This window comes from Etheostoma spectabile, chromosome 12 (assembly GCF_008692095.1).
Source record: "Etheostoma spectabile isolate EspeVRDwgs_2016 chromosome 12, UIUC_Espe_1.0, whole genome shotgun sequence".
NCBI classification, from domain to species: domain Eukaryota; kingdom Metazoa; phylum Chordata; class Actinopteri; order Perciformes; family Percidae; genus Etheostoma; species Etheostoma spectabile.
In genome coordinates, this window is record NC_045744.1 from 12367129 (window position 1) to 12394700 (window position 27572).

A 27572-nucleotide genomic window follows, 5' to 3' on the forward strand; every position below is an offset into this window, starting at 1 on the left:
CATAACTACTGCATTCAACCTGAATATCTCATCGACAGCCAGACTCATAGGCTTCCCTCCTGCAGGTCAAGTCATATGTGTGAGCTTCTGGTACCACATATTTGGCAACAGCATTGGTACGTGCCTCACTGTCCATAGCTACACTTCTACAATATATTCATTAAATAGGTAATTCAGTTGTTAATACATTTAATTGAATTAAATCCATAGTCCTGCACAGAAAAAGCAACTTCTTAGGTCCATACAATTCAGATTAATTTAACCACCTTTAGTTTTTTCCACTATTCTTCTTTTAAGTTCTGTTATTTTTATCAGGTTCATTGAAGTTTATTACAAAGCCTTCTGGTGACGTAGAGACAATTGTATGGATGAGAACTGGCACCCAGGGAAACAAATGGAGATTTGCAGATCTTACCTTCCACATTGATGAACCAATACAGGTGCTCTTGGGCTCTTTTAAATGTGTAAATACATACTGTATATTACATGTCAAAATTAAACTCTTTGTTATCTTTAAACTCACTCCTCATTTCATTTATCTTGTTCCTCAGTTTATTATAGAAGCTGTAGTGGGCGGTACGCAAGGCAGCATAGCAATTGATAATATAATGGTGTCCAGCAGTGAGGCTGGCTCTTGTCCGGCTGAGAGAGAGTGCACCTTCCAGGGCTCCCTATGTGGTCTGCTGCCCCAACCATCTGCAAAGTTCACCTGGAGCCGGATCACAGGGACGTCCCAACCAGCCAACTCTTCAGGCCCAGCCACAGATCACACTCTGGGGACAGAGCAAGGTTTGCAACTCCTCGAGATTCAGTCTAAAATTCAGGCTAATTTTTCAAATCATGTCAGAACTAGAGAACAGTCTTTTTTTTCATGTAGGTTTATATAATGACAGCATTTTTAATGGTTGCTCAGACTTTTAGTTCCTCCAAACAAAGAAACTAGGAAGGCTATTGGATTTAGAAAGAATGATGTGTTGCAGTAAATAATAAATGTAGTCATTACAGACAACTTTGTGTGATCCCATTCTTTATGAAGCCACTTATACACAAACTTACATGGGTATACAAACATACATTCTTAAATGCAAATCAGCATGTGCATAACTTCATCTTATTGTGTAGGTTATTACCTCAGTGCCCAGTTGTGGAGTCACCCTGTTGGGTCCAGAGTTGCAGTGAGGACTGCAGTGATGGAGCCTACCGCTCCTGAAGGGGAATGCCTGATGTTCTGGTACTACATGGAGGGAAGTGGAGTGGGGGAACTTGCTGTTTACCTTCAAACCCCTGACGACAACAACAGTGGCCAGCTCTGGATTAGGAATGGAGATCAGGGGAAGCACTGGAGGCACGGAAGAATGACGCTTCTCAATCCCACTACACCGTATCAGGTAGCTGGTAGTTATCAGATAAAGATCTTACAACTTCCTTGCCTTTCTTGTTTTCTAACTTTATAATTTTGTGCTTTGTACTTTCAATGCACATGCGTTATAAATTCATTTTGCTTTTTTACTTTCTTCTTTCTGTAACTGCTACTTTGAAAAGTACTAAGTTTGCTTATTTAAAGGACATTACAACTAAACACATACAGACATGCATAATGCATGTTTTGCTTAATTATTTATTCAGTGACATACAACACTGTAGGTGTAGCTCCATCAAATCAATAACAATGACAATAAATGTTATTATTATTATTATTATTATTATTATTATTATTATTATTATTCAAGTCTTGAAACAATACTGTGTACATTGAAAGTATTGTAGTTATGGTTCCTCCTGTCTGTACTGGCTGCACAGAGATCCGTTCCTAAAGCAGTTTTATTGTAAGGGATTGGGGACAGTACTCATTCTGTGTAAAAATGTGTTTCTGAAGTAAAATATTTGCCTTCTGCAATCTGATTTACTGTATCATATGGGTATCTTTCAAAATAACAGTATAATTAGTATGAATTTCCCTCTTTTTGTATCACAAGACCTTTCTTTTGCTGCAGCACAGCAAGGAAAACAGAAAGAGGACATCTGGTACTAAACAGACAATAGTGGTTGAAAATAACACTGAATTAGCTTTAGAATGGGATCTCTATTTGTTGCCAGTATGGACTGGAGGACAGACGCTTAATAATACTCACATGGCATTATTGAACATGATGTCCAGTGAGTATTGTTTTCTTTAGATCTATATATTATGTTTAGATTAGGACATTTAGCTCAGCTTTGTCAGCAGAGATATTTTGAGATAAGTCTGACTTCCTCAATCATTCAGTACTTAAAAGACAAAGCTATGTAGAAATCCCACAGGTTAACTTATAAGTTCAAATAAATTTTTCATTCTGAGTGACAGGTGATTTTTGAGGCGGTAGTTGGACCTGGACCAAGGAGAGATATCGCCATCGACGACCTCACTGTCTTGAATGGCGCCTGTCCCCTGTCAGGTTAGTGGCTGCTTTAAACTTTGAACTTTAGAGTTAAAATAAAAGATGAAAATTAATGTTCTAGGCTTGGAGGGATTTTTGTTTTGTAAATTGTGGATATTATTCCTTGCAGGTTTTTGTGACTTTGAAATGGACTTCTGTGGTTGGGTGAATAATCCTCCAGCAGAGTCCGGAGTGGACTGGGACTGGCTTTCGGGTGACAGTCAAGGTCAGCTTATTCCAAAAAGGGACCACTCCACAAATTCTGCTTTGGGTAAGTCACAACACACATGCCTTAACTACCTGCATCATTGTGAGTGTGGTATTTTGTAAGCTGAGTCCTTTGCAGCAATCTATACTTATATCCAACCTGCAGCCCTTTGCTGTCCATCAACTTTTACTATTGAGCGAAGGGAAAAGCCCCAAAATAATCTTACAAAAAAAAACGGATAGGTACACAATGTTTTAAGTCTGTCTTTAATGAACAATATTAACATTGAAACATGTTGTGTTTGCAGCAACCATTGATCCTTATGCTGGCCATTTAAAAATCACATCCTAATGTATTTTCAGTGTAAGTCATGGAGGACAACAATTACAGTGCTTCTGTAGATAAGACTAAAGAAGTCTGAGTTTGATTAAATAAGTTTAGATATTTATAAGTCACAGTCTTATTGGTATAAAATTCCCTATCTGTCATGTCCACACACAGTGGTTCCTTGCTGAACTTCGGTAGAGGGATACTAACATTGAGAGGCAATTTCAAACTAAAGATATGGTAACTTTGGAAGATTCCCAGTTGATTAATCTACCTCAGACTGCTGCAGCCTTGTATTAACTTCAGATAAACTTTAATTAACACACTCTTGCAAAGAACAAGGATGGTATATTTTGTCCCCCGTCACTTACATTAGAAACTGATCTGTTAATGGCCGCTATGAAAAGGAGGAATTATTACTGCAAGTAAAAACTGTTTCAATGTTCATATTGGAACCTACCCTTTAAATGTTTCAAAACTTGTAAGTCAAGCATTCAAATACTTCAATACCTCAATTTATAGACCAGCTGGGAATGTATATTTGGGCTAAGCGTCTGAGTAAGATGCCTCTAACCTTTATGATTAATGAGCCTCTCAGACTTCAGGTGACTGAATATAGACATAATGTAAATTTGAAACGCACGTGCAGGATGTTGTTGGAAAATGATTCTCCTGGATATTTTATGTTTTTTTCTTTCTCTCTATAGGCCACTTTGCATTTTTCACACCCTCAAATTCTAATAGAGAAGAAATTGCCCAACTGGAGAGTGAGACAATGGAGGAAGTAGACCGAGCTTGTCTGGAGATCTGGCACCAAGCCAATGGGTGGTTAGCTAATAGTGAGTACAGTCTTTTCTGCTTTCATTTGAAGGTCACCATTGTTAAAACATGTTTAAATTGTGTTGGAAGAGTTAATGTTTTTGACATCCATTTTTACAAACCTTGTAAAGTTATATTTGGTGGTTGGTCAATTACTGTAAACGCTGTAAAAACTTCAGCCAAATATAACCCAGACACCAAAATGTTTATTCTGTTTCAGATTTAGTTTTAACTTGCTAAATCTCCAAATTAAACTGTTTTACAAGAATGTTTCTGCCAAGATAGCAGCACCACATAGGACATAAAACATAGAGGTTACATAACATAAGGACACACTTATAATGAATTATAAGTATAAAGAATAACCAAGAATCTCAAAACAAGATCAAATAAACTAAACAAATAATGATAAAATAACTAAGATAACGGCAATAAATTAAAAAAATATGCGAAATATGCACTTGATTTAAAATAAATAAGGACAATTGATTTTTAAAAGACCTTAAAGAGATGATTACAATAAACAATATAATAATATTCCAATACATATATAATTAAATAAATAGTTTTGAGTCTTACGTTTTCATTTTCAACTCTATGTAATTCAATTTCAATTAAATTGTATTCATAGTATCAAATCATAACAAGAGATATGTCTGGATACTTTACAGATAAAGTAGGTATAGACCACACTCTATAATTTATAAAGATCCAACAATTCCAGTAATTCCTCCAAGAGTGAGCATTTAGTGCAACAGAGGTGAGGAAAAACTCCCTTTTAGGAAGAAACTTTGGTGATGAGAAAAACTTTCTTTTAGGGAGAAACCTCAGACAGACCTAGGCTCTCTTTGGACGGTGTCTGACAGTGCGGGTTGGGGGTGTGAGGAACAGTGGCAATTATAGTCACAATGAAGATAATGTAACTATGAATAGAAATAGTATTTGTAGTAGTTAATGAAACATAAATGTAAACATATCATACTTTCAGACTATGTGGAATAAATTTAATTTCCTAGCTGCAAAGCAACTAAAGTGGGCAAAATAGAGGAAAAATGTATGTTACGGGTCCTTATTGGGGTGGGATAACCTGTAAAGGTGTATTGCAATTTACTATAGTACAGCACATATATTACACAGCACACAGTGCATGTACGCATGCAAAAACGGGTCCTACAAATAAAATGATGCAAATACCAGCAGGAGGTCTTATAACTAAGAGGGCTTCTGGTTATGCATTGGTTCTCTAATCCTCATGTTTGTGTCTGATTGAATGACCAAGAAGAAGAAACATTCTCAAAACCTGACAATAAATGCAATTTTTGACTTGATGATGCTTTTTGGTTCTTCCAGAGCCCACATTCATTACACTGACAGTGTTTGTGAATGAGACTGCTGGACTGCATCCAGTGTGGAATACAAATGGATTCATGAATAACACGTGGATCCAAGACAGGGTGGATTACAGTGCATCAGGGCGTCACCAGGTAAGGTGAAATGTATAATTTCATAATAAACCATAATAACGTTTCTTGAGAAAAAAATAAACAAGTGCATATTTGTAAATTAACTTTCATCCTTAATCACAGATTATTTTACAAGCCAATTATTCTTCCTCAATGGACGGAAGCTTTGCCCTGGACGACATCCACATAATCAGGGGCAGGTTTTGTGATGACATTATCCCAACTACCACTCTGAACCCTGCCACCACAACCACCAGTGCTCCTGCCTCCGCCATAGATTGCACTTTTGAGCAAGGTGACTCATCAAACAGAGGAGACTGTGAATTGTCTCATATCGTCTATCATAAAGTATCAAGGTCAACATTTGATTGACTCAATAACTGAATACCAAAAGGAAGTTATAAGATTTTCTTTAGCTACAGTAGACTACTACTAAATTATTTAATACAGTAGCTGTTAATGTGAACTGTATATCTCCATTGTTCTGGGAATATTTGAGTTTACTTAAGGCCATTTGGATATTTGCAAAAATGGTATTGCCTGTGTTACAAATGAAGTATTTTAATATTTAAAATTTTATCTTGTAAAACAGGTCTATGCAGTTGGGTCCAGGATGTCAGTGGTGATTTGAACTGGACTCTCAGTAGTGGGCTTCAAGTGGACCAGCCATGGGATGGACCTCAGTATGATCATACTGTTGGAAATAACCAAGGTATTGACTATTGACAATAACTTAAGTACCGACACTAGAAGTATTTGATTAACACTGGAAGTAAATGACAGTTTGACAGAAATACAAGCAATTTCAAGACATTACCTTTGGTTCTGAGAAAATCTGTGGACTAAAATGTTTAATATTATAATTAGTGCTGTCAGTAAAACGTGTTGTTAATGGCGTTAACGCAAACCCATTTCAACAATCGCAATATTTTTCAATGCAAGATTAACGTTCTTTTTGGTCTAGTAACCGTAGTAGTTTTTTTTGCATGCTGTTGAAACAACTAGTTACGTTAGAAAAGAAAAAAGAAAGAAAAAAAACAACACCACACCTGATCTAGCTAGAACGGAAAAAAATAACAGGCACGCCGCACACAGAGTAGTAACGTTACGTTTTGAGTGGATGGCCAAATGGATTCCAATAAGATTCTGGATGGAAAGTTTTTAAAAGTTGCCAAATGGTTCCATTCACAAGACCAAAGTGATCTGTGTGTTTTGTCGTGAACTGAGCTATCATCGCAGCACGTCCAGTCTGAAATACCACTTCATGGCCAAGCGTGTGACATTGTGTGAGATTATTTGCTCCAAGTGAGAATGTTGAGTGTGAAATTGAACACTTTTGTTTTGTTTTCAATAAAAAAAACTTTTTGCACAAAGCAAGCCGATACACTTTTCCATATTGATAAGACCATTAAAATGATAAGAATAATGGGACAAAAAGAAATCAAGGAACATATAGAATAGATAAAAATGTGTGATTAATTGCGAGTTAACTATGACATTAATGCAATTAATCGTTATTTAATATTTTAATTGTTTGACAGCACTAATTATAAGCAAAATAATTGCGGTGGGAATCTCTTGGCACCTCACGTTTCAATTCGATTCCGATTCAGAGGCCAACGATTTGATTCTAAACCAATTATCGATGCAACAATTTTTTTATATACATTTCCATGCGTAATTTAAAAAAACAAAGACATATAAATCTGAGTTTGTTAGATTTGACATATACAGTTTTTCATATACAAGTTTTAATGAAATGTTTTGTCTTCTGGGGTTTTTAATTTGTAATCATTCCATGCTTCAGCCCTAAACATGCTTGTGAAAGTCACCTTCTCTCTCAGTGATCTTCCATGTCGGAGGCTCATCATGTTTAAAGGTGGAGAATCGGCTTCTTAGGACATGAAACATGAGGTGGTCAGATGTACTATGATAAAGTATATGAACAGCCTATGTGTGTTTTCACTAATTATTTTATGTATGTCTCTTTAGATCATGTGTGTGTATATATATATATATATATATATATATATATATATATATACAAAACTTTTTTTCCTTTAGGCCATTTTTGTTTTTTTTCTGCAGTGCTATGTCTGGAGACAGTAACTTTTAAATAAAAATCAACACATTTAAAAAAAAAAAAATAATAATAATAATAATAGATTTTATTTTTTAAATAATTGATTATTAACTTCTCAGAATCAACCATTGAATCGTTCTATAGAGAATTGCGAGCATCTAAGAATCGGTTATTTTTCCCCACCCCTACAAAATGATATCCGAGTTAGTTGCAGCTCTGTACATTATCACTTATTGCTAGATGTCTGCATGTGTTTAAATAAATATCCTAAGAGTTAAATTGCTGCACTGCGTTGTCAAAGAAGGTGCTCTGAACTATGCTATGCTGTCTTCAGTGTTTTGCTTCACAGTCTGGCAGCCCTCTCTGAGTTTTGTTTGTCCACCAAGGCTTCTATTTACTGTTAAATGGATCTGGATCAAGGATGGGGAGAGAGCAGCCATCTCGGTTCCTGTTATCAATCTTTCATCACATATCTGTATGGGATTCTGGTACTTCATGCTCGGGCCTTCAGTGTCCACCCTTGACCTGATGGTTAAAACAGTATGTACTCTAGTTAGTACTGCTTCAAACTACTTATATTACAAGTGTCAGTACTTTTGAGCTGTAATGACTTGCTTTGTTCTAGAATTCATCTGAGCTGTTAGTCTGGACTCGCCAAGGGACCCAGAATCCAGAGTGGATTAACGCACAAGTATCCATCAACATGACCAACACAACACAGGTAAAATTAAACCCAACCCCATATTTACTGTTTTCCCTTGTGTACAAACAATGTAATGGCAGAAGTGTGTTTTAAAATATCTTAAACATATCTTCTTCAATTTCTTGTTACGTCAACACACAATGTCTTTTCTATTGATATACACAAAATACTGCATTTAATTGTTTTTCATTTAATTTATTAGGACCCTGAGTGTTTCATTAAAATAGAATACATTTCCATTTAATGAACAAAACACACCTTGTCTTTCTTATATTAAATTCTTTATGTCCACAGGTCATGTTCACTGGCCATAGAAACACCAACAGTAAAGGATTTATTGCCATTGATGACATAACAGTGAAGGAGGGGGCCTGCAGTAATCAGAGTATGTAAACACAGACCACCATTAATTTTCACAGGAAGACTAAACATACAGACATTATTAGAAATGTCCCCATTTTAACACCATTTTAGATGAGTGTGGGTTTGATTCCAGCTGGTGCAGCTTTGAGAATGCTCTCGATCATAAGGGTCACTGGGGTCGCAAAAGAGGCACAACATACCAGGTGGATCACACTTATGGAACGGAAAATGGTGAGTAGAAAACTGTTATCTTCATGCTGAGATTATGTGAATGTGTGTTTATGTTATGCTTATGTATTTGAGCAGTTGTTCCCATCCAGGGAATCAGACTATCATAGTCTATCTTGCTGTCTCAATTTACAATGCAGAGATCTGAGAAGCAGTTAACCATAGTCCTCACAAATCCAACAGAGTTTAAAATTCCAACAAAAAAGAAAGCAGAAGGAAATGGATATCAGCAAAAATATATGCATCCGCCAAAATTTCCTGCGGCACTTTAGCAATCCCAGAAGTGGAACGTCAAGGATATAGACTAGCACATTTGACACATGTTCCTAGTACTTTGTTTTTCTCTTTGTTGTAGGCTTTTACATGACTGTAATGATATCTAACTCTACACAAACTGAAGAAGCTCAGCTGCTCACACCTGAATTCACCTCGGCCACAGAGATATGTGTGCGCTTCTGGTAAGTGAAGTGCTGCCATCACACCCATTTATACATTGTTGTCTGACGCAGACAATGTTTAATGTTTGTGTATCTACTACTACTACTACTTTGTTCAGGTACTGGATACCTACTGGGTCTTCTAACAGCCTTGCCGTGCATGGGCTGCGTAGCGGAGAGCTGAGTAAGACACTTTGGCAACGATCTGGAGCGCCCTCCTCAGGCTGGGAGGTGTCTGAGGTCACTGTGTCCTCCCCGGCAAACTACCACGTAAGCCGTTGTTTACAACAATCCCATCCCTCGCACTCTCTGCCAATCAAACTAGATTACATATTTTAGTCATTCCAGTAAGCCTGCTTCTTAAAACAGTTTATGTCTTTCTCCAGGTTGTGTTTAAGGCCTTCCATGTGCCAGGCACCAACTCTACAGTGAGGTTAGATGATATTTCTGTAAGGGATGGGGCTTGCAGTCCTCCAGGCAGCTGTGACTTTGAGTCCGGGCAGTGCACCTGGGTCAACATCCCCAAAGAAGATGGACATGACTGGGTGTTGAGCCGTGGAGGCTTCCAGGGTCCACCGACAGACCACACCACTCAGACCCCAGAGGGTACAGCTTTTGATATACCTCAATATAATAAGATAAACATAGAAATTCCAACTTCACCCAGAGATCTCACTAATAGGGGAGCTTAATCCCAGTATATAATAATAATAATAATTTACAAATGCAAAGTGAACGAACAAAAGAAAAATGTAAATCACATCAATATTTTGGTGTTACTACCCTTTGCCTTCAGACCAGCATCAATTCTTATAGGCAAACTTTGAGGATGCAGTGGTAGGCCAAGGAAACATAGTGTAGCAGATGAAAAACACATCAAGCTAATATCCCTTCAAAATCGGAAGATGTCCAGAAGTGACATCAGCTCAGAACTGGCAGAAACCAGTGGGATCCAGGTACACTCATCTACTGTCCGGAGAAGTCTGGCCAGAAGTGGTCTTCATGGAAGAGTTGTGGCCAAAAAGCCATACCAAAAGCCATTTTTCTTTTGTTCGCTCACTTTGCAGTTTGTAAATTGATAAAAATAAACTATCATTATTTATATTTTTGAAAGCATTCTTAGTTTAAAGCATTTTTTTCACACCTGCCTAAGACTTGCACAGCCTAAGACTTTGTTTGTATATATAAAATATATATATAGATATGTACTGTATATGTATGTATGTATGTATGTACTAAGCCCCAGTAAAAACATCTTTCAAGACAAACAAATAAACAAAAAGGTCTTTTATCGTAGCCACCAAAATCTCAGGAGTAAATGTAGTGAATGTTGGTAATGATCTGAATTCTGGTGGAAACGTTTGAAAAAGTAATAAGCCTCAACAAATAATTGAATAAAAGTTACACGCCTATTTAGCTCAACAACCACCGAAGTTGCTAATCTATAAATGTATTAATATGCGCCACTTTAGCTGCTGTTTATCTGACACAGTCAGTATTTTATTAACTTCCCTTTTTGTCTGTGACTTATGTCCTGTTGCTGACTTTACCTCCTCCCTGTCTCACAAAAAAAAAATTCCTTACGTCTGATATACAAAAGCATCTTAAACCTCCTGATTTTACCTCTTATGAGTTATGAATAGCTTTTTATCAAGTATTGCAGAGGTTTCCAAAATATCTATTTTTTCACTATTATTTTATTTAATAGTCTTATTTTTGCATTCAGGTTGGTTCTTGGTGAGCTCATCACTGCACCAAAACCGCAGCAGTGTAGCACAGGTTTTGTCAGAATGGATCCAACTGAGAGACACCACCTCCTGTCTTACCTTGTGGTACCATATGGACAGCAGGTCAGCACCCTTTTCACACCAATCAGTATGTGACAATGCAGAAGATGCACTTTACCCTGTTTAGTTTCCTTACTAACTTCCTCAGACATGAATCACCTGCCCCCACTTGGTCACTAATCTGTGGCAAAATAATCTGTGGCAGAGTTCACTGTTTATAGATCTTTGCGAGTTGTATGAAAAAGACCTAATGTCAATTTTAAACAAAACAAAAAGTTTCAAGCCATCAACAACCTGAAAATATGATCCATGTAGAATATATAAAATAAAAGCCCAAGTAAAACAAGGAATAGTTGTTTTTATTTGTATTTTTTAGTTGTAGTTGTAATATTTAATTATTATTCCCAGGATGTCCCTTTATTAAACTGATAGAACTTCAAAGAAGTTTACCAAGATGCTAAAATATTAATTTTTTTTTTTTTACTTTTTTGAAAAAACTAGCTTTACTGAAGCTGTTTACAAATATCCCACAAAAACATGATGTGTCTGTGTCTGTTTGTCAGTGACTCGGGGACGTTAAAGGTGCTCATGCGTTCAGGGCCATCGGAGGAGGAGCTGATGTTCAACAGTAACAGCAGTGGACGCGTATGGACCAGGTTCTCTAAGTCTGTAGAGAAGCGCAAACCTTTCCAGGTAATCCAAAATAGATTTAATGGCAGAAATAATAATAATAATAATAAGAGAAAGAACAGATTTTTTTATCAATGATTTTCACTAATCCTCAGCTGCTGATCGAAGCAGAGACTAACAACAGAGGATTTATTGCCATTGATGACATTAGTGTTACACCAGGCCTTTGTCAAGGTACGGATGGATGGATGCATGGACAGATGGATGGACAGATGGATGGATGGACAGATGGATGGATGGATAAATGGATGATGGATGGATGGATGGATGGATCCATTTTTTATTTCTGTAGTTTGTTCCTCAAATGCGTTTGAAGATATTTAATAAAAAATGAGTGAAATATTTTCTTTTTCTGATAGTAAATGAAACAAGTTTGGGATTTGTGGGTTGTTCATTTGAAAATGGCACATGTGGCTGGGAGGACATCAGCGTTGGTCAGTGTGAGTGGATGAGAGGAAGGAATGCTACTGGGAACACTGGACCCTCTGTGGATCACACGGAGGGCACTGAACTGGGTAAGGCCACACACTAACCCAAACTGGCTATCTCAGACTCAATAAATTTAAATCCATGGCCTTTCTCTAGTCTTGAGACCACACACACACCTTTTCAACACTTTACAACAACTGTGTCATGGGTAAAAGAAGCTGAATAGTTTCCCCTTTTACAATATGTGTGGTAACAATGTTGGCTGTGGGAAGCCGCAGTTTCTACATCCTTGTTTTGTTCTGGCATGGATTTTAATGCTAATGCTAAACATGAAAATGTTTTACTGAATTATGTTGTTAGGTCAATTGCCATCACACCTAAAAATATAATGCATAATTTGGATTTAGCACCACCCAATATAAACTTCTGAAACAGGCACGAATCATGCTGCCTCCCTGTCAAGAGGTCCACAAGAACACAGCAAGAAGAAACAGAATAAAACATTTAATCACTGCCTGCATTCCATACTAAGTTCAATTTAAACTGAAAATTAAGGAGGTGTGTTATGTTTAAGCTGCAAAACTGTGAAAGAAAATCCTCCATTCACTCAAGCAATTCTCTTTACCATCATGCTAAAACCTCTTGCCCTCACATTTCTGCCCATGTCAGTTTGGTAGATCTACTATTGGTTCATAATTTATACTGCCATGGTTTAACAGAGCTGACTGTGTATAGAAATAATAAAGGCCAATGCGTTGTTTTCCAATCTGTTTATTCCAGGTTGGTACATTACGGTAATGCCACACCGAGGAGAGGAAATGAGCCCTGCTGCCGTGCAGAGTCCCACCATGAAACAGGCCAGCGCCACCTGCACACTGCACTTTTACTACAACACGTATGGAGAGGGTATGTTTTGCATATTCAAGTGTATTTGTGCAGTCTTTAAAATCACATGTTCTTGCTTTCTTCAAATGTGAGTCTGCATGCAATCTTTAACTCTGTACATTGTTACAGACATAGAGGAGCTGAACGTGCTGCTAAAGGAGGGCTCCAGAACCACCTCACTGTGGTGGCTAACTGGTAACCATGGAGATGTGTGGCATCACGGTGAGGTAACGGTTGGTCGAATACCTCAGGACTTCACCATCCTGTTTGAAGCCTCCAGGACCTTTAACAGGCCTGGACACATTGCTGTTGATGACATAGATTTTGCCAACTGCACCCTGCCTGGTAGGCTACCTGCTCTACATGCACAGCTGGCCTTTTTTTTTCAAGCTGACATTCATGAAATATTTTTTGGTTTCCTTGTCAGAGCCCCAGCCTGTGTGTCCAGAGAATATGTTCATGTGCAACAACAGTGTGTGTGTGGAGCACAACCAAGTGTGTGACTTCAGCGATGACTGTGCGGACTGGTCTGATGAGAACAACTGTGGTGAGATTTCACAAATGTTGAATGGATAAATATGTTCAAAATACTGAATGCACTGGTAGTGTAAATTCACATACATAAAGTCATACAGGCACTCCCTCTGTACTTCCCCTGGATCTGAACATTGTTTCATAATTTCAAGAGAAATTAATATTTAAATTTGTAAGCATTAATCATAAAAACTTTAAAAACATCTTTTCTGATTTCAGTAAAATATAATGGTATGTAAATTTACTTCATGTGCAAGTTTGTTTGGTGTTTTTTTAAACTATGACACAATCATTAATTAGCTGCATTATCAGCTGCATTAATTAGTCAAATAAACCATCAGAAAATCCATTGGAAGCTGTTTTTATAATCATTTAAGGAAAAAGGAAGGCAAAAATAACATATCTACTCGTTCCAAGTCAAGCGGGAGTCTTAAATTAGAGTAACTTGAATATCTTTAGGTTTTTGACTGTTGGTTGGACATGACAAGACATTTTAAGACGTCACCTTGGGCTCTAGGAAATTGCGATATACTGTTTTCTGATGTTTAGTAAGTAATCAATTAATCCATTGGTTGCAGCCCTTCACGTACACAGGTTGATGTTCTTGAGTAGAAGTTTATGTTTTTTTATTTTTGGGCAGCATTTTTAGGCTTTTATCTATAAAGGACAGCTGAAGATATGAAAGGGGAGAGAGAGGGGGAATGACATTTAGCAAAGGGCCACAGGTCGGAGTCAAACCTGCAGCCGCTGCATTGAGGAGTAAACCTCTATATATGGGTGCCTGCTCTACCAACTGAGATACCCGACGCCCAAGAGTAGCAGTTCATAACTTTGTCTACCTCTTACTCCCTTTTACCTGATAATAATAAAAATGTAGAGCAACAAGGTGTTGTGGAGCGCTGCAGCTTTGAACAAGGCCTGTGTTTCTGGGAGCAAAGTGATGTGGACACACCTGGAGCTGGGTGGATGCATCACAAAGGACAGGAAGCCTGGCCCGAACATGGGCCTCCCAGGGATCACACCCTAAACTCTGCTGCAGGTATTACACTCCCTAAACTTCTTGGCATTGAGATAATCCTCAGGAGTCTTGACTCTGATAACTCACTACATGATTAATATTATTTAATTATTAATAATTATTAATTATTTTAATACATATACAGGTCACTATGTCAGCCCTGGGACTCACCTAACTGCGAATGGTCAGTCGTCAGAGATTCTTTCCAAAACTTTACTACCCAGCTCCCACTGCACTGTGAGTACATTTTAAAGTCTTATGAAAGAGATGACTAAATGTGTGCAAGTTACAGTAACATGGGTGGCATCCTGACAGGGTGACAACAATGTGTATAGATTGAGTAATCAATGTAGTAACAGCCTGTCTTAGAATTTTAAATGCTAATTATTATATATAGCAGGTGTAATGTTTACCATGTTTACCATCTCAGTTTAGTATGTTGGAATGCTAAATATTTGCTGATAGGCACTCAACACAAAGTACAGCTAAAGATGTTGGGAATGTCATACGTTTTACAGGTACTTGGCCATAGATATATCTTAATATCTATATTTTTTGTCTTATATTTGTCTTACTTATCTGGCACAGCACAAATAAAAACTTGTTACCGTAACTGTGTGTGTGCGTGCGTGTGTGTCTGATTAACAGTACAGGTTTGATCACATTTCATAAGACTGTTGATCTTATTTAGATAAAATCAATTGATTAATTACTGTTTTGAAAGTATGTCAAGACCATCTTCTCTGTACATCTATTCACTGTGATGACTCTGTCCATGAAGGTGAGGTTTTTCTTCTTCAGCCTGGATGATGCTACAGCCAGACTGACAGCCCAGTCCAGGACGCTACAGTCTGGTAGTGACGACAATGTGTTGTGGCTCAGGGAAAACTCCCAGAGCTACAGCTGGCAGAGAGCAGAGTTTGCCTTCTCCTCCTCACACAATAGCCAGGTCAGCGAGGACACAGACAGTTAATTAAATGTTCTCAGATTGATGTGTTTTATCACTGATAAAAACAGATATAAAAAAAGTAGCAACAAGGTCAGAATGTAGTTTTGTAAGATTGCCTCCTTCTCAGATTGTCTTCAGATATGAGCAAGGTGATGGTCAGAGATGGCTGGTTGCACTGGACGACATCTCTTTCTCCAAGGAGTGTGTATTTGACCCTGAGAACACCAAACTGCCTAACACATCAACCACCTCTGCCCCACCTACATCCTCTAACACATCCACTTCTCCAGCCTCAAGCTCAACTGCACCAACCCACCCCTGTCAGGTAAACTACTTGACAAAATAAGCTCATGCCTGCAAAAACAAATACTGTAAAACATAAAGTAATAAAAAAAAACCTCTTTAAAATAATCAAGTAATGTTATCTTTCTTTGGTGTTGCAGGATAATGAGTTTTTCTGTTGGCGGTCAGCTGGAAACGTGTGTATTCTGGCTACTTTACAGTGTGATTATCATCCAAATTGCCCACAGGGGGAGGACGAGGATGGCTGTGGTGAGCTGCTTGTTGCTTTGACTGACTTTTTATCATTTTGTCAGCAAACAATGTCTTACAATAACAATTATATTTTTCCTCAGGTGGAATCATTAGCAGGCTACTAGATAGTAAAGTAGGGTGGTAACGGTGCCTCATTCTTTTATTCTACTCTTGGGTAGAAAGAGAGACATTGAGCATATGAGTCAAATTGAATGTACACAAAACTAAAAGGATATTCAGGGAGCTCAGACCTCTGCCAAGGCATGCCCTATTTCACAGTGTTAATGGAGTGTGAATTTTCCCAGTTGGGGAACAATTTTTTCCAATTATTCAGAAGCCACATAAATGCAGCCCCTCGCAATATAACAAGAGTACTCGCCCTTTGATTCGGATTCTCTCAAAGATTTTATGGGTTCTTCCTTGGCCCATGCTACGCCCTTCCATAAAGTTTCAGAAAGATCTGGCATGAAGTTGTTCTGTAATCCTGCTGACAAATAAATAAACCGAGCCGAAAACATAACCTCCTTGGCAGAGGTACTAAGTATACAGATATAATGCATAATGAGAAAGTGATTAGGAAAGTCAAAAAGTGTGGTTTTATTACATACATTTTTGCTCACCACAATCTAACAACACTTTTTAATTTCATTAAAACAATAACTTGTATGTGGTACATTATAGGACCAAGATTTATTTAAAGTTCATACATATATTATTTTCTCTGTTGCACAAAATGTCACAAAAACAGATACATTTTTTCAAAAACATGTGATTCATGAACCAATATTTACCTCCCTCTTTTCCCAACAGTTTTACTCACGCCTTGCCTTAAACTTTCAGGCCGGTGTACATTTGAGAGTAACCAGTGCCAATGGACTGACACCAGTGATGGACAGAGTAGGTGGCAGAGACAGAAAGCCAGTAACAACACTGAGCCGCCAACTGACCACACTACAGACACAGGTGATTCTAGTGGCTTATAGATTGACTGAATAGTTTATTGATTCTAATGATCCCACAAGACAAGGATATTAGAGATAACATGTTAGATGAGAAACTACACTAGGCATGTTTAAGAGTCAATTTTGTTGATTCAGGTTGTTTTCCCTCGTTCTTAGGCTATTTTATGAGAGTGAAATTCAGTCAGGGGTCCACACAGATTGAAGCCAGACTTCAGAGTCCCCCACTCCCCTCTACATCTCCCTACTGCCAGATTGTGTAAGTGATAACCACAGCATTGATGGCCACATTTCTCTTAATATCACCCCTTAGGCCTGTAAAATATTTGATTTAATACATAGTTGGATATTTCAAATATGAATTGCTCAATGTTCTCCACCGCCCTAGTCTTTTTACCATGCAACTCTCTTCCCAATCCAACACTCTCCCCTTCTTCCTTCCTTCTTGAACGCAGGTTTCACTTCCACATCAGTGCAGAGAGTGCTGGGTCACTCAGAGTGCTTATGCAGCAAGCTGAGGGCGGTGAAGCAATCCTGTGGTCACGCAGTCACAACACTGTCTCCCATTGGACCCCAGAGCATCTGCCTCTAGGTCTACACCAGCAGCCTTATAAGGTGCAGGGTTGTGAATCCATTGAGAACGGTTAGGTTTTGATCCTAATGAAAGGGACATACAGACGAGTGACAAGAAAACAAACTATTAAATGAGTATAGAAACATTATGGATGATAAGGCTTGCATACAGGGCACGAGGGCTCACTGCATGGTTTGATGAGCATGAAAATTATGTGAAACATCTAATTATGATATGGTCTTCACAATCACCCCATCTCAATCCAATACAATGCCTATGGAGATTTTTGACTGTCATGGCAGGTTGGGAACATTTTCACCAACGACTGAATATAAAACAGTCCTTGCCACTGTTGCACTAAATGCTTGCTCTTGGAATTACTGGAATTGTTGGGTCTTTGTAAAATATAGTGTGGTCTAGACTCTATCTGTAAAGTGTGTTGAGATAACTCTTGTTATGATTTGATACAATAAATAAAGATGAATTGAATATGCAGGTATACTTTACTGCAGGATTATTGTATTGGACTGCATTCAATTGACTGTAGCTTTATTACTGTCACAGCCTGGCTCATAAGGCCATGGCAGAGTGGGAGACTCACAATTTTGTTGAACATAACAAAGCAATTCATTAAGAAACACACAGAAAAAAAGAGTACCGGATGTGAATATCAGTAGTTTCAGTAGAGTAGGGTGTGCATGAGGCTGAGGATGGTGTGTAAATGGTGAAAACTCTATTACATGTTCCGAATATCCAATATGTGCGGGGTGTTTAAAGTGCAATGCAATGTTTTCTTTGCTGTGAGGAAACTAATCCTTTAAAATCATGAATGTAATAATTTCTATTCTTAGGTTTGGTTCAGTAGCATGAATAAAGGGACTCAGACAGACACTACTGCTGGGGATCACATTGTTGCTGTGGATGATATCTCTTTTCTAAACTGTGAAAAAGCATACCAACCACCAGGTAACTAAGGTTTCCATCAATATTACATGTGAATATATAGGACAGTAGTATTAGTAGTAGCAGTGGCATTCTTCATACAACGTATAGGAGAGAGCATTGAGAAGAAAAGTTGGCTCATTTCCTTGTTTCTCTCCTCAGCTCTGTCTGCTTGGGGATGTTCTTTTGAAGATGGTCTGTGTGTTTGGGCTCAGGGGGCTGAAGATGAGTTGGACTGGCTCATCAGGTCTGGTCCCACAGAGACCCCCAACACCGGGCCTGCAGGAGACCACACTACCGGCAAAGGTCACTTTTATTCCAGACTATAGACTTTACACGAGTTGTCTTCTAAACCATTATACAAAAAACTATTTAGTAGTATTGTCCACTTATGAATTACATTTAGTACCGAGTGTACATCATTTCCTGTGTTGAGAATGTTTTCTTTGATGCAAGCTTTTGTAACTGCCACTGTCACTGTGGCCAGAAGTGACCATTACTGGAAACTTAGTGTCACAAGAAGAGAAAAGTCATAAAGATGAAAATTACTCTTTGTCTGAATTCCTCACATCAAGTAGACATTTCTTTCTCAAAAACGTTTTGAATCACTGTCTATGTTGTTAAACAGGGAAATACCTTTACATCAAGAGTTCTCCACCAAGTGTGAAGGGAAATACGGCCCAACTGAAGTCTTTGCTGCTGCCACCTGCTGGTGAAGAAGGATACTGTTTCACATTTTGGTACCACATGTTTGGGGCTACTGCTGGCTCCTTGAGGATACTTCTACAAACAGCTAATCCCTTAAAGAAAACATTGGTAAAAACATGCATGAAATACGTAATTTTCTTAGTTTATTGTATGTATTGGAGATAACAGAGGTCAGAGAAGGCCGCTTCTTTGAGTCTGGACGCTTCCCTTCACGACAGTGTCAGAAAAACGGCTTTGAGGTGGATTGAGAAATATTTGTCACTGCTCCCACAGGCTTTTTTCTCTCTTATTATTGTTTCACATAGTTGTGAAATGTTGATTGCAAAATAGCATTAATGCATTGTATAATGACTGCAAGCTGCAGAGTTTCTGTGTGTTTTGCAGTGTTGCACAAACCTCCTCACATCCTCATTGTGACGAGTGAATCAGCCTCCCGTCTTTCCTGTAGGTGTGGCAAAAATCAGGAAATCAAGGGGACGAGTGGCTGCTGGTTCAGAGTCACGTGACCTTGCAGAGAGTCCACCAAGTGATTTTGGAGGCTACAGTGGGGGGACAGGCAGGAGACATAGCCATTGACGACATGTCCCTCATCAGTGGACCATGTCCTGCCTCTGGTAATAAAACTGTAACTGGAGAAAAGCACAGAAAAAAACATTTAACATCTTAGTTCAGTCGATAGACTTAATATGTACAGAAACTATTTTGCAAGTAGAAGAATGACTAAAATTACTAGAAAACGACAGAGTCATTGCACATTTACAAGAACCACTGTTTCTTCCCTGTGAATCATATCCACCCAATCATATCCTCCTACTTTACTTGCTCTAGTAAAGTAGTAACGCTTTACTTGCTCTAGTAGGCTTGCATACTGTCGGTGAAAGAAATGTAAAAAATGTTTCTTCTCTCCCTCCTTATCTCTTTTTTATTTAGTTTTTGACATCATATTTATGTGATCAAATTGTCAGCAATAGGGATGTCTTCATACACTTAGATTTAACAGATAAGTCTGGTTATATTGTATGTTTTTCTAATCATCAATAAACCCAAGAAAGGTCCAACACCAACAATGAATAGATCCAAACTATTAAAACAAATTAATGAGCCACACTGTTGCACCGGGTGACTTGTTCCTTTATTAAGCTTAACACAGGCACTGTAGTTTATTTTGAGTCGATCCCACAGACACTGTCCTGCTGCCATAATTTTTTTCATGGGGATTTGATGATAATAAGAAAAGGTTCCTGGTAGTGCAAGATTTAAAGAAAATAATTACTAAAATAAAACTGGGAGGAATCATACAAACAACATGCAGACAGAGGATTAGAAATTATCAATCATTTATCAATTACATTAAATCACAAGTTATTTCAATAATAATTTATAATAATCTTTATTTTTTTTAACGCACTGTAAGTAACGTCCTGTAAAGACGTTGTTTAACACCCCGATTAGATTGAGTCCCATACACAGAGTTTTAGCTTTATTGAGTGGTAAACTTTGAGTTATTCTGAAAATGTATGCATACTTTTTGTAATGCTTTCTAAAACATTACCCTGTAGATATTTGTGACTTTGAGGAGGGGAGCTGTAACTGGCAGCAGCAGACAACCGATGACTTTGACTGGGTCAGACAGTCGGGCTCCGCCCACAAACCCAACACTGGGCCAGACAGTGACCACACAACCAACACACCCATGGGCCATTACTACTACCTTTCCTCCTCTACTGACGACTGCGCAGGGCAGACAGCTAAAATGTCTTCACCACTGTATCCTGCAGGTGAGACAGTCACGTGTGTTGTGTGTGTGTGTGTGTGTGTGTGTGTGTGTGTGTGTGTGTGTGTGTGTGTGTGTGTGTGTGTGTGTGTGAAATGTATAAAGTAACTCCAGCTGTCCCATAAATATAGTATATGACAGTATATACTGTACAGTATAGTGGGAAAAGTACACTATTTTCCTCTGAGATCTTACTACTAGAATAAAGTACAGTACTTCAAATTTGTACAGTACTTCAGTAAATATACTAAGTTACATTCACGGCTTTTCTCTACAACAAAACACAAATATCTGGACATTTAAGTGGTCTAAAGTATACAGTGGGTAAAAGACTGGATATTCCCTGTGATGTTTCCGTCTTCCTTCCTCTTGCACTTCAGGAAAAGGAGCTTGTGTGCAGCTGTGGTACCACATGTATGGCAAAGGAATGGGGATGCTGAATATTTACCAGCAGAGTGAAGAAGGGAAGCAAGCTCTGATTTTCTCTCAGACAGGAGACCAGGGCCAGATGTGGAGGTCAGCTCAGGCGTCTCTTCTGCCACGTGTTCAGCCTTACAGGGTAAGTCACAAAGATCTGCCCAAAACAGTTTGGGAATAATATAGAGTCATTTTTGGGAAAAGAGATACATGGTATAGAGGGTGGTAACTCAAGTAACTCATGTTGGGTGACCTGACCCTTCAATGGCACATGCTATTGATCTAAACAAAACATAACTCACAAACTTGCTATAACATGCCTTCATTCCTTTGGATGTTTTAAGTCTAGGCTGTCTCAAAATGAGAATAAAATTTGGTCTAATCAGACTAAAGATGACCCCTGTAACACATATATACATATTTATATTTACAACATGCAGTTTCCATCCTTACACGCTTTGTGTTTCAGATTGTGGTGGAAGGTGTGAAGGCTGGCCCCACCCAGGAAGGAGACATGGCCTTTGATGATGTACAGCTGACAGATGCACAGTGTCCTCCTCTTGGACATTGTGACTTTGAGAGCAGCATATGTAGCTGGAGCAACCTAGGAGGAAGAGTCGACCAAGGGGACTGGCTCCGTGGCCAAGGAGCCTCCCCAAACCCCAACACTGGACCCAGTGTTGACCACACCACTAACTCGACACACGGTAATAATATGAGCATGTAACTCTGCGGTTCTATGTTTGAACAGGGTAGATGTGAGTGTGATCAACGTCAATTTATAGAGAATTACAGAATTGAGAAAGGATTTATAGTCAAGAATTAAGTGAGAAATGTACATTAGTGCAGCATACCAGCTGTACATATCAGTTTGAAGTGATGTTGACTATATCACTAAATAATTTCTGTCATTATTTTTGAGTGATCTTGCCATTTTTCCACCAGGTTACTATCTGTATGTGGACAGCTCAGTGGGCGAGTGGGGAGACATGTCCTTCCTGATCAGTGATGTGTTCCAGCCGTCCACTAGAGGCCACTGTCTGATATTCTGGTACCACATGTATGGCAACCACGTTGGGACTCTCAGAGTTTACATAAATGACAGGTAACTAGCTGTTAATGTCTGATGAGAAGCAACATTAAGCATGAACGGTACTCTGATAACATTTGCAATTTAAACTTGTGCTGTCTTGTCTCATAGAAAAATGCATACTGGTGGCAACGAAGAAGGGATTCTGAAGTGGATTGACACAGTAAACAATGGAGACAAGTGGCAGGAGGCCAGGGTGTCTGTTAAACATCAAGAAGCATTCTGGGTAATAATTAGCTTCTGATTTTCTTTCCCTTAAAAAAACAGTATCTGGTTAAAGTCTTTTTTTACATTTTAGATGTCTGAGTTTTTGACATTTTACTTCTAAACTTCTCACATGGTTTTAGTTATATAACATTTAAATAATAACATTTCACAAAAAAAGATTAGAGAAAAGAGTCGTCTTCCCTCTCCCATGAATCATTTTCTGAACCCTCAGATTTATCTAGTGACCCTTTGTAGGGGCCCGACCCCTAGCTTGGAAAACACTAGGCTTAACTCAATCAATTAATCAATCAACCAAAATATATTTATATAGCACTTTACAGCAACCAGCAGGTATCCAAAGTGCTTAACAAATTGAGTAAAATTGCATCATACAATAGAAAGAGTGAACATAGAAAACAGTAAAATCAGAAATGGTCACAAAGAAACGGAAAAACAAAATTGTCACACCACTGGTACGTATTAAAAGCAAGACTGAACAGATATGTTTTGAGTTTGGACCGCAACATCTGTAACAGTGCGAATATCAGGGGGTAACTTGTTCCAGAGTCTCGGGGCAGCAACTGCAAAAGTCTGATCACCCCACCGTTTATACCTGGACCTTGGGACTTCTAAAGCCAACTGATTTGAAGACCGCAATGACCGGTTGTGCTCCCACAAAGTTAAAATTTCGGACAAATACTCTGGGGCGAGACCATTTAAAGCCTTAAAAACAAACAATCAAATCTTAAAATCTATTCTTAAACGCACCGGGAGCCAATGCAGGGTGTGGAGAACGGGAGTGATGTGTGCACGTCTGGATGTATTTGTTAAAAAGCAAGCAGCAGCATTTTGTACAAGTTGGAGGCATGAGGTGGACGTCTGATTCCGACCAACATAGAGAGCATTACAGTAGTCTAACCTTGAACTAATAAAAGCATGAATGGCCTTTTCTAGGTCGTGCCTGCTCAAAAAAAGCTTAACTTTAGCCAGCAGAGAAAGCTGGAAAAAGCAAATTTTTACAACCTTACTGATCTGCTTATCAAATTCCATGCTGCAGTCAAAAGTAACCCCCAAGTTTTTGACAGCTGATCTAGTGTAAGATGCCAGAGCTCCCAAGCTCAAAGCTGGACCATTCTGCATGCCTGAGGTACTAAAAAATAATACACTCTGTTTTACTTTCATTCAAATTAAGAAAGTTGTCTGAAAGCCACATCTTAATATCAGTGATACAATTAAGCAGGGAGTTTAGTGCCACTTGACTTTAGTATCTAGCTAACTTTATATAGTAGTTATAGTAGTTTATAAGTAGTTAAAACTAACTTATTTTGATATTTTAAGTACATTTTGCCAATAATACTTCTGTACTTTTACCTAAGTAGGATTTCTAATGCATGCATTTTACTTATTAAGTATTTTTGTAGTCTGAATACTTCTTCTACCACTGGTATTTGCTAGTTTGACTGACAGTCTGTTAAAGCTATTGTTCTTAAAATAGTGTGCAGGAGAATGACACTCCAAAAAATAATTTAAGCTTTAACATTCTGGACTCTTCAGATAAAATAGTATAGCGTGGAAACTTTTATTTTACGTTAACCAATAACAGCAGTTTATTCATGTCATGTGTGTATTCTGAATTTTCGGATTGCTGTGCTGAATTTGAACTCTCTTTTTTGTCACAGTTTGTGTTTGTGTATCAGAGGGGAATGAATACAGGTGGGGATGTTGCTCTTGATGATATCACCATCCTCCCTGGCGGCTGCTACTCAGAGCCCCCCATTGACCCTCCTGATGATAACATTGGTAACTTGAGACCCTCTTTAGCTACTTCAGCTGAGCAGACAGTTATTCTTGATCATGAAAAAGAAAGAATCATGTTCTACTGCTTGTTATTCTTGTGAATTGTTTGACAATTTATATTATAAAATACCAATTACCCAGACCTCATTTACCCTCATTACACACTTAATCACTAGGTTTGCCCATTTTAGCAGCATTTTCTCAAAACACGTTTGTCTGCATTATGGGATAAGCCTGGTTTTATTTGATTTTGTCTCACTGTAAACAACATAGAAAGGCCAAAGCAAAAAATGCATTTACCCTTTTTCCTTCACTGTCTTTTTTAATTTTTAAAATTATTATTATTAATGAATAATTTTATGTATGTATGTATGTTTTTAAAAAAAGGCTCAGTGCATGTAGTTTCCCGATCACCGTAGTTTTTAGCAAACATTAGGCAAAGAGGAATAATGCATTTGTTATAGATTATTTTCAGCTGTGGATTAATATGTATTAGTGCACTAGTTATTCACAGCGGCAGGACAGTTTATGTTAGATTGACACACCAAGGATGCAGCTCATTTATTTGTTTTAAGTAGTCTTCCTCTGGAGCCCAGAAGAATAGGCTTTATCTGGCTTTGACTACACAGACAACACTTGATAGTCGGATAAATGAATTGTTTGTTTTGTTTTTTTCAAGGGTTTTGTAAGAAAAGTATAGAAAATGACCTCTATGCTTTAAGAAACATTAATATTTTAACAACTTAATCAATTAATTACTAATGCAAATGTTGAAAAGTAAGCTATTTCTAAGCCTCACTGCATGCGGGAGGTGTACAGAAAAGTGTCAGAAAGGAGTTGATGTCAAATGTTGTGCTTCATCATGTTTCTCTGTCTGCAGACATGTTGTCTGTAGGTCTGGCTGTTGGTCTGACTCTGCTGACTGGAGTCATCATCTCCATATTCCTCTTTGTGCTGAACAGGAAGTATAGTACAATGTACACAGTGGATTATCAATACAAAAATAATTTACATAATGTATACAAGAACACTAAAAAATGCTGGTTTATGTTTTCGACTGAAATTTCTGCTTGTGTGTCTCAGGAATCAGCCAACAATTATGAATAACGACCCAATTGAAGTGAACTCTGCGTTTAACCTCTTTGATTGCAAAATAGATGTAAGTAAACAGGATTAATTGACCAATCATCTTGATCAGCCTTTTATAGAGCGCAAATGATAAATACAATAAATAATATATATATAATATATATTATATATATATATTATATATATATTATATTAATGTGTGTGTTTCCTCCAAAGGGTGTACAACGTGGAACTGAATCTGACTTTTCCTTCTTCAACAAGCTGTACAATCCGTCGCCAAATGTAACTGACACCACAGTGGCTTCATCTGATGCTTAGTCCAGATAAATACCTCCAGTGAAACAAACCATTCACCAATTTGCCTGTGCTCTTAGAGATATTTAATGTCAGTTCAATAAGAACGTGTCAGTGACTCTTTTGTTTTAATAAAGACAACTGGATTATTAATTGCATAAACATTCTTATTGCTTACCATTGCTTGCTCACAATTGTCCTCATTACAAGTCAGAGTAGCACCAAAATGATTTTGATGCTGGTATTTTATGGTAAAAAAAGTCACGTAATGTCGCTTTAAGTCATAATGTGGTAACAACATTGACACTAAGAAGATGTGTTGTATTTTGCTCAGAGCATTTAAACGATATTTGTTTGAAGTATTTGGGGCTATTTCCAGTTTAAAGCTTTATATTAGTGTTTTTGTCCCAGACTGTTGCTGCACCAGTACAATCCCAAAACTACTCAAATATTCCTTAACCTGAATTGTTTTAGAGTTAACTTTTCTAACTGATCTGATCACTCTACATAGACAGCAACTAACGGTTGCAACCTAATTCCATTTTACATGTTACATAGAATGAGCAAGGAATTCATATGCAATAATCACGTGTTTGCACTAAATTCAAAGTGCAATAAACCCAACATATTCATCCGCCACGTTACTGTGTACTTGACGCCAAGTCGGCAAGTCGTGTTGCAAAATTGTCACCGACTTTACAAATTTATGTGAATTTTTCCAGTTGGGGAGTCATTTTTCCTATTATTCCAACACCACATGAATGCCACATTTGTTCCGCTTTTAATACAACGCTTCAACTACTACTACATTTTTGTCTTGATGCCAATGAGTTACCTCCCTCTAGCTCGGTCTAACGAATGGTTCTCGCTCATATTTTTCTCTTTTAGGCAAGCACCCACACGCAGACACAGATCTGAAACACACAGAGGAGCAGGGGAATTACACATTGAGAACCCGTGTAGACATTGTAAGAAACAGGGGAAGAAACCGAAAAGAGGATACAATCATGACTAGGTTAGGAATAGGACATAGTAATCAGATAGGCACTTATGGACACATCCAATCGGGTTGTGATCATTGTCAGGTACCATAACTTGTAGAACGTGCTTGATGGTTACAGGAAATTCAAGTTATTTAGTATCAGGCTCCCTCCAACAATGCTCATTACATGTATGTATCAGAGAGAAAGGATATGATGATGGAAGAAATTAAAAGACAAGGCAGAAGATTCTCGGTCATCTTCCTAATGAGAACAGGACTGATTAGGCAAATCTGAGATACAGGACACTGTAGAAGTTAACTGACTCCAGAAGATGGCAGTGGTGCAACATTAGGAATGCAAACTGCTGATAAAACCTAAAGAAGAAGAAAAAGCTCTACCCTGGCAGCACGTTTTTTTTTTGCAGGATGGGAGGGGAAGACTCAAGAATATTCATTAGGGAACTCATCCCTGAATGGCTAGTACTCCTTGCCTGCTATGGTTGGTTTGGTTAGGTTTAGGCAAGAGGAGTGGGATTGGTTATGGTTAGGGTAAGAATATCAGGGCCAGCCATTCAGGGATAAGTCTTCCTCTACCATCCTGCAACAACAACAAAAATCTTGCACCCTGGCATGGTTATTCCCCTGGTGTCCTTAGCATAGACTGTAAAATTATTTCTATGGTCCTTAGAGTTTGATATTTATGAGAAATTAAAAAAAGAGGAAAAGGAAATTGTACAGCTATGGTTGCTGAAAGATTAGGACAACACATAAAACATGTATTCCAATATATACAGATGATCAAAGGAATCTAAGAATGAAAATACAGGGTTTGTCTTTGTTCTCCCAAGTTTAAATATAAACATCA

At 38.1% G+C, this 27572-nt stretch overlaps 1 protein-coding gene across 2 annotated transcripts; it reads left to right on the forward strand.

Annotated features, from left to right (window-relative positions):
* The first annotated feature begins 5413 nt into the window (after nt 1-5413).
* si:ch211-106h4.4 (MAM and LDL-receptor class A domain-containing protein 2) lies at nt 5414-25812 on the forward strand. 2 transcript variants are annotated; one of them, XM_032531753.1, is made up of 37 exons: nt 5414-5529; nt 5827-5946; nt 7704-7857; nt 7943-8038; nt 8315-8405; nt 8495-8614; nt 8967-9069; nt 9168-9318; nt 9435-9654; nt 10775-10898; nt 11399-11528; nt 11621-11699; nt 11885-12040; nt 12735-12860; nt 12969-13184; nt 13267-13386; nt 14251-14412; nt 14537-14628; nt 15173-15340; nt 15468-15665; nt 15784-15892; nt 16715-16837; nt 16993-17092; nt 17289-17448; nt 18259-18373; nt 18512-18655; nt 18978-19165; nt 19506-19671; nt 20617-20835; nt 21212-21390; nt 21718-21955; nt 22194-22353; nt 22450-22564; nt 24225-24345; nt 25223-25319; nt 25426-25501; nt 25648-25812. In XM_032531753.1, exons 3-37 carry the CDS (start codon nt 7795-7797, stop codon nt 25747-25749), a joined length of 4827 nt encoding a protein of 1608 aa, XP_032387644.1. In that variant the 5' UTR covers nt 5414-5529; nt 5827-5946; nt 7704-7794; the 3' UTR covers nt 25750-25812. The 2 variants fall into 2 exon arrangements, with proteins under 2 accessions (XP_032387644.1, XP_032387646.1); XM_032531755.1 differs by having other exon boundaries at nt 25223-25307.
* The last annotated feature ends 1760 nt before the right edge of the window (nt 25813-27572 follow it).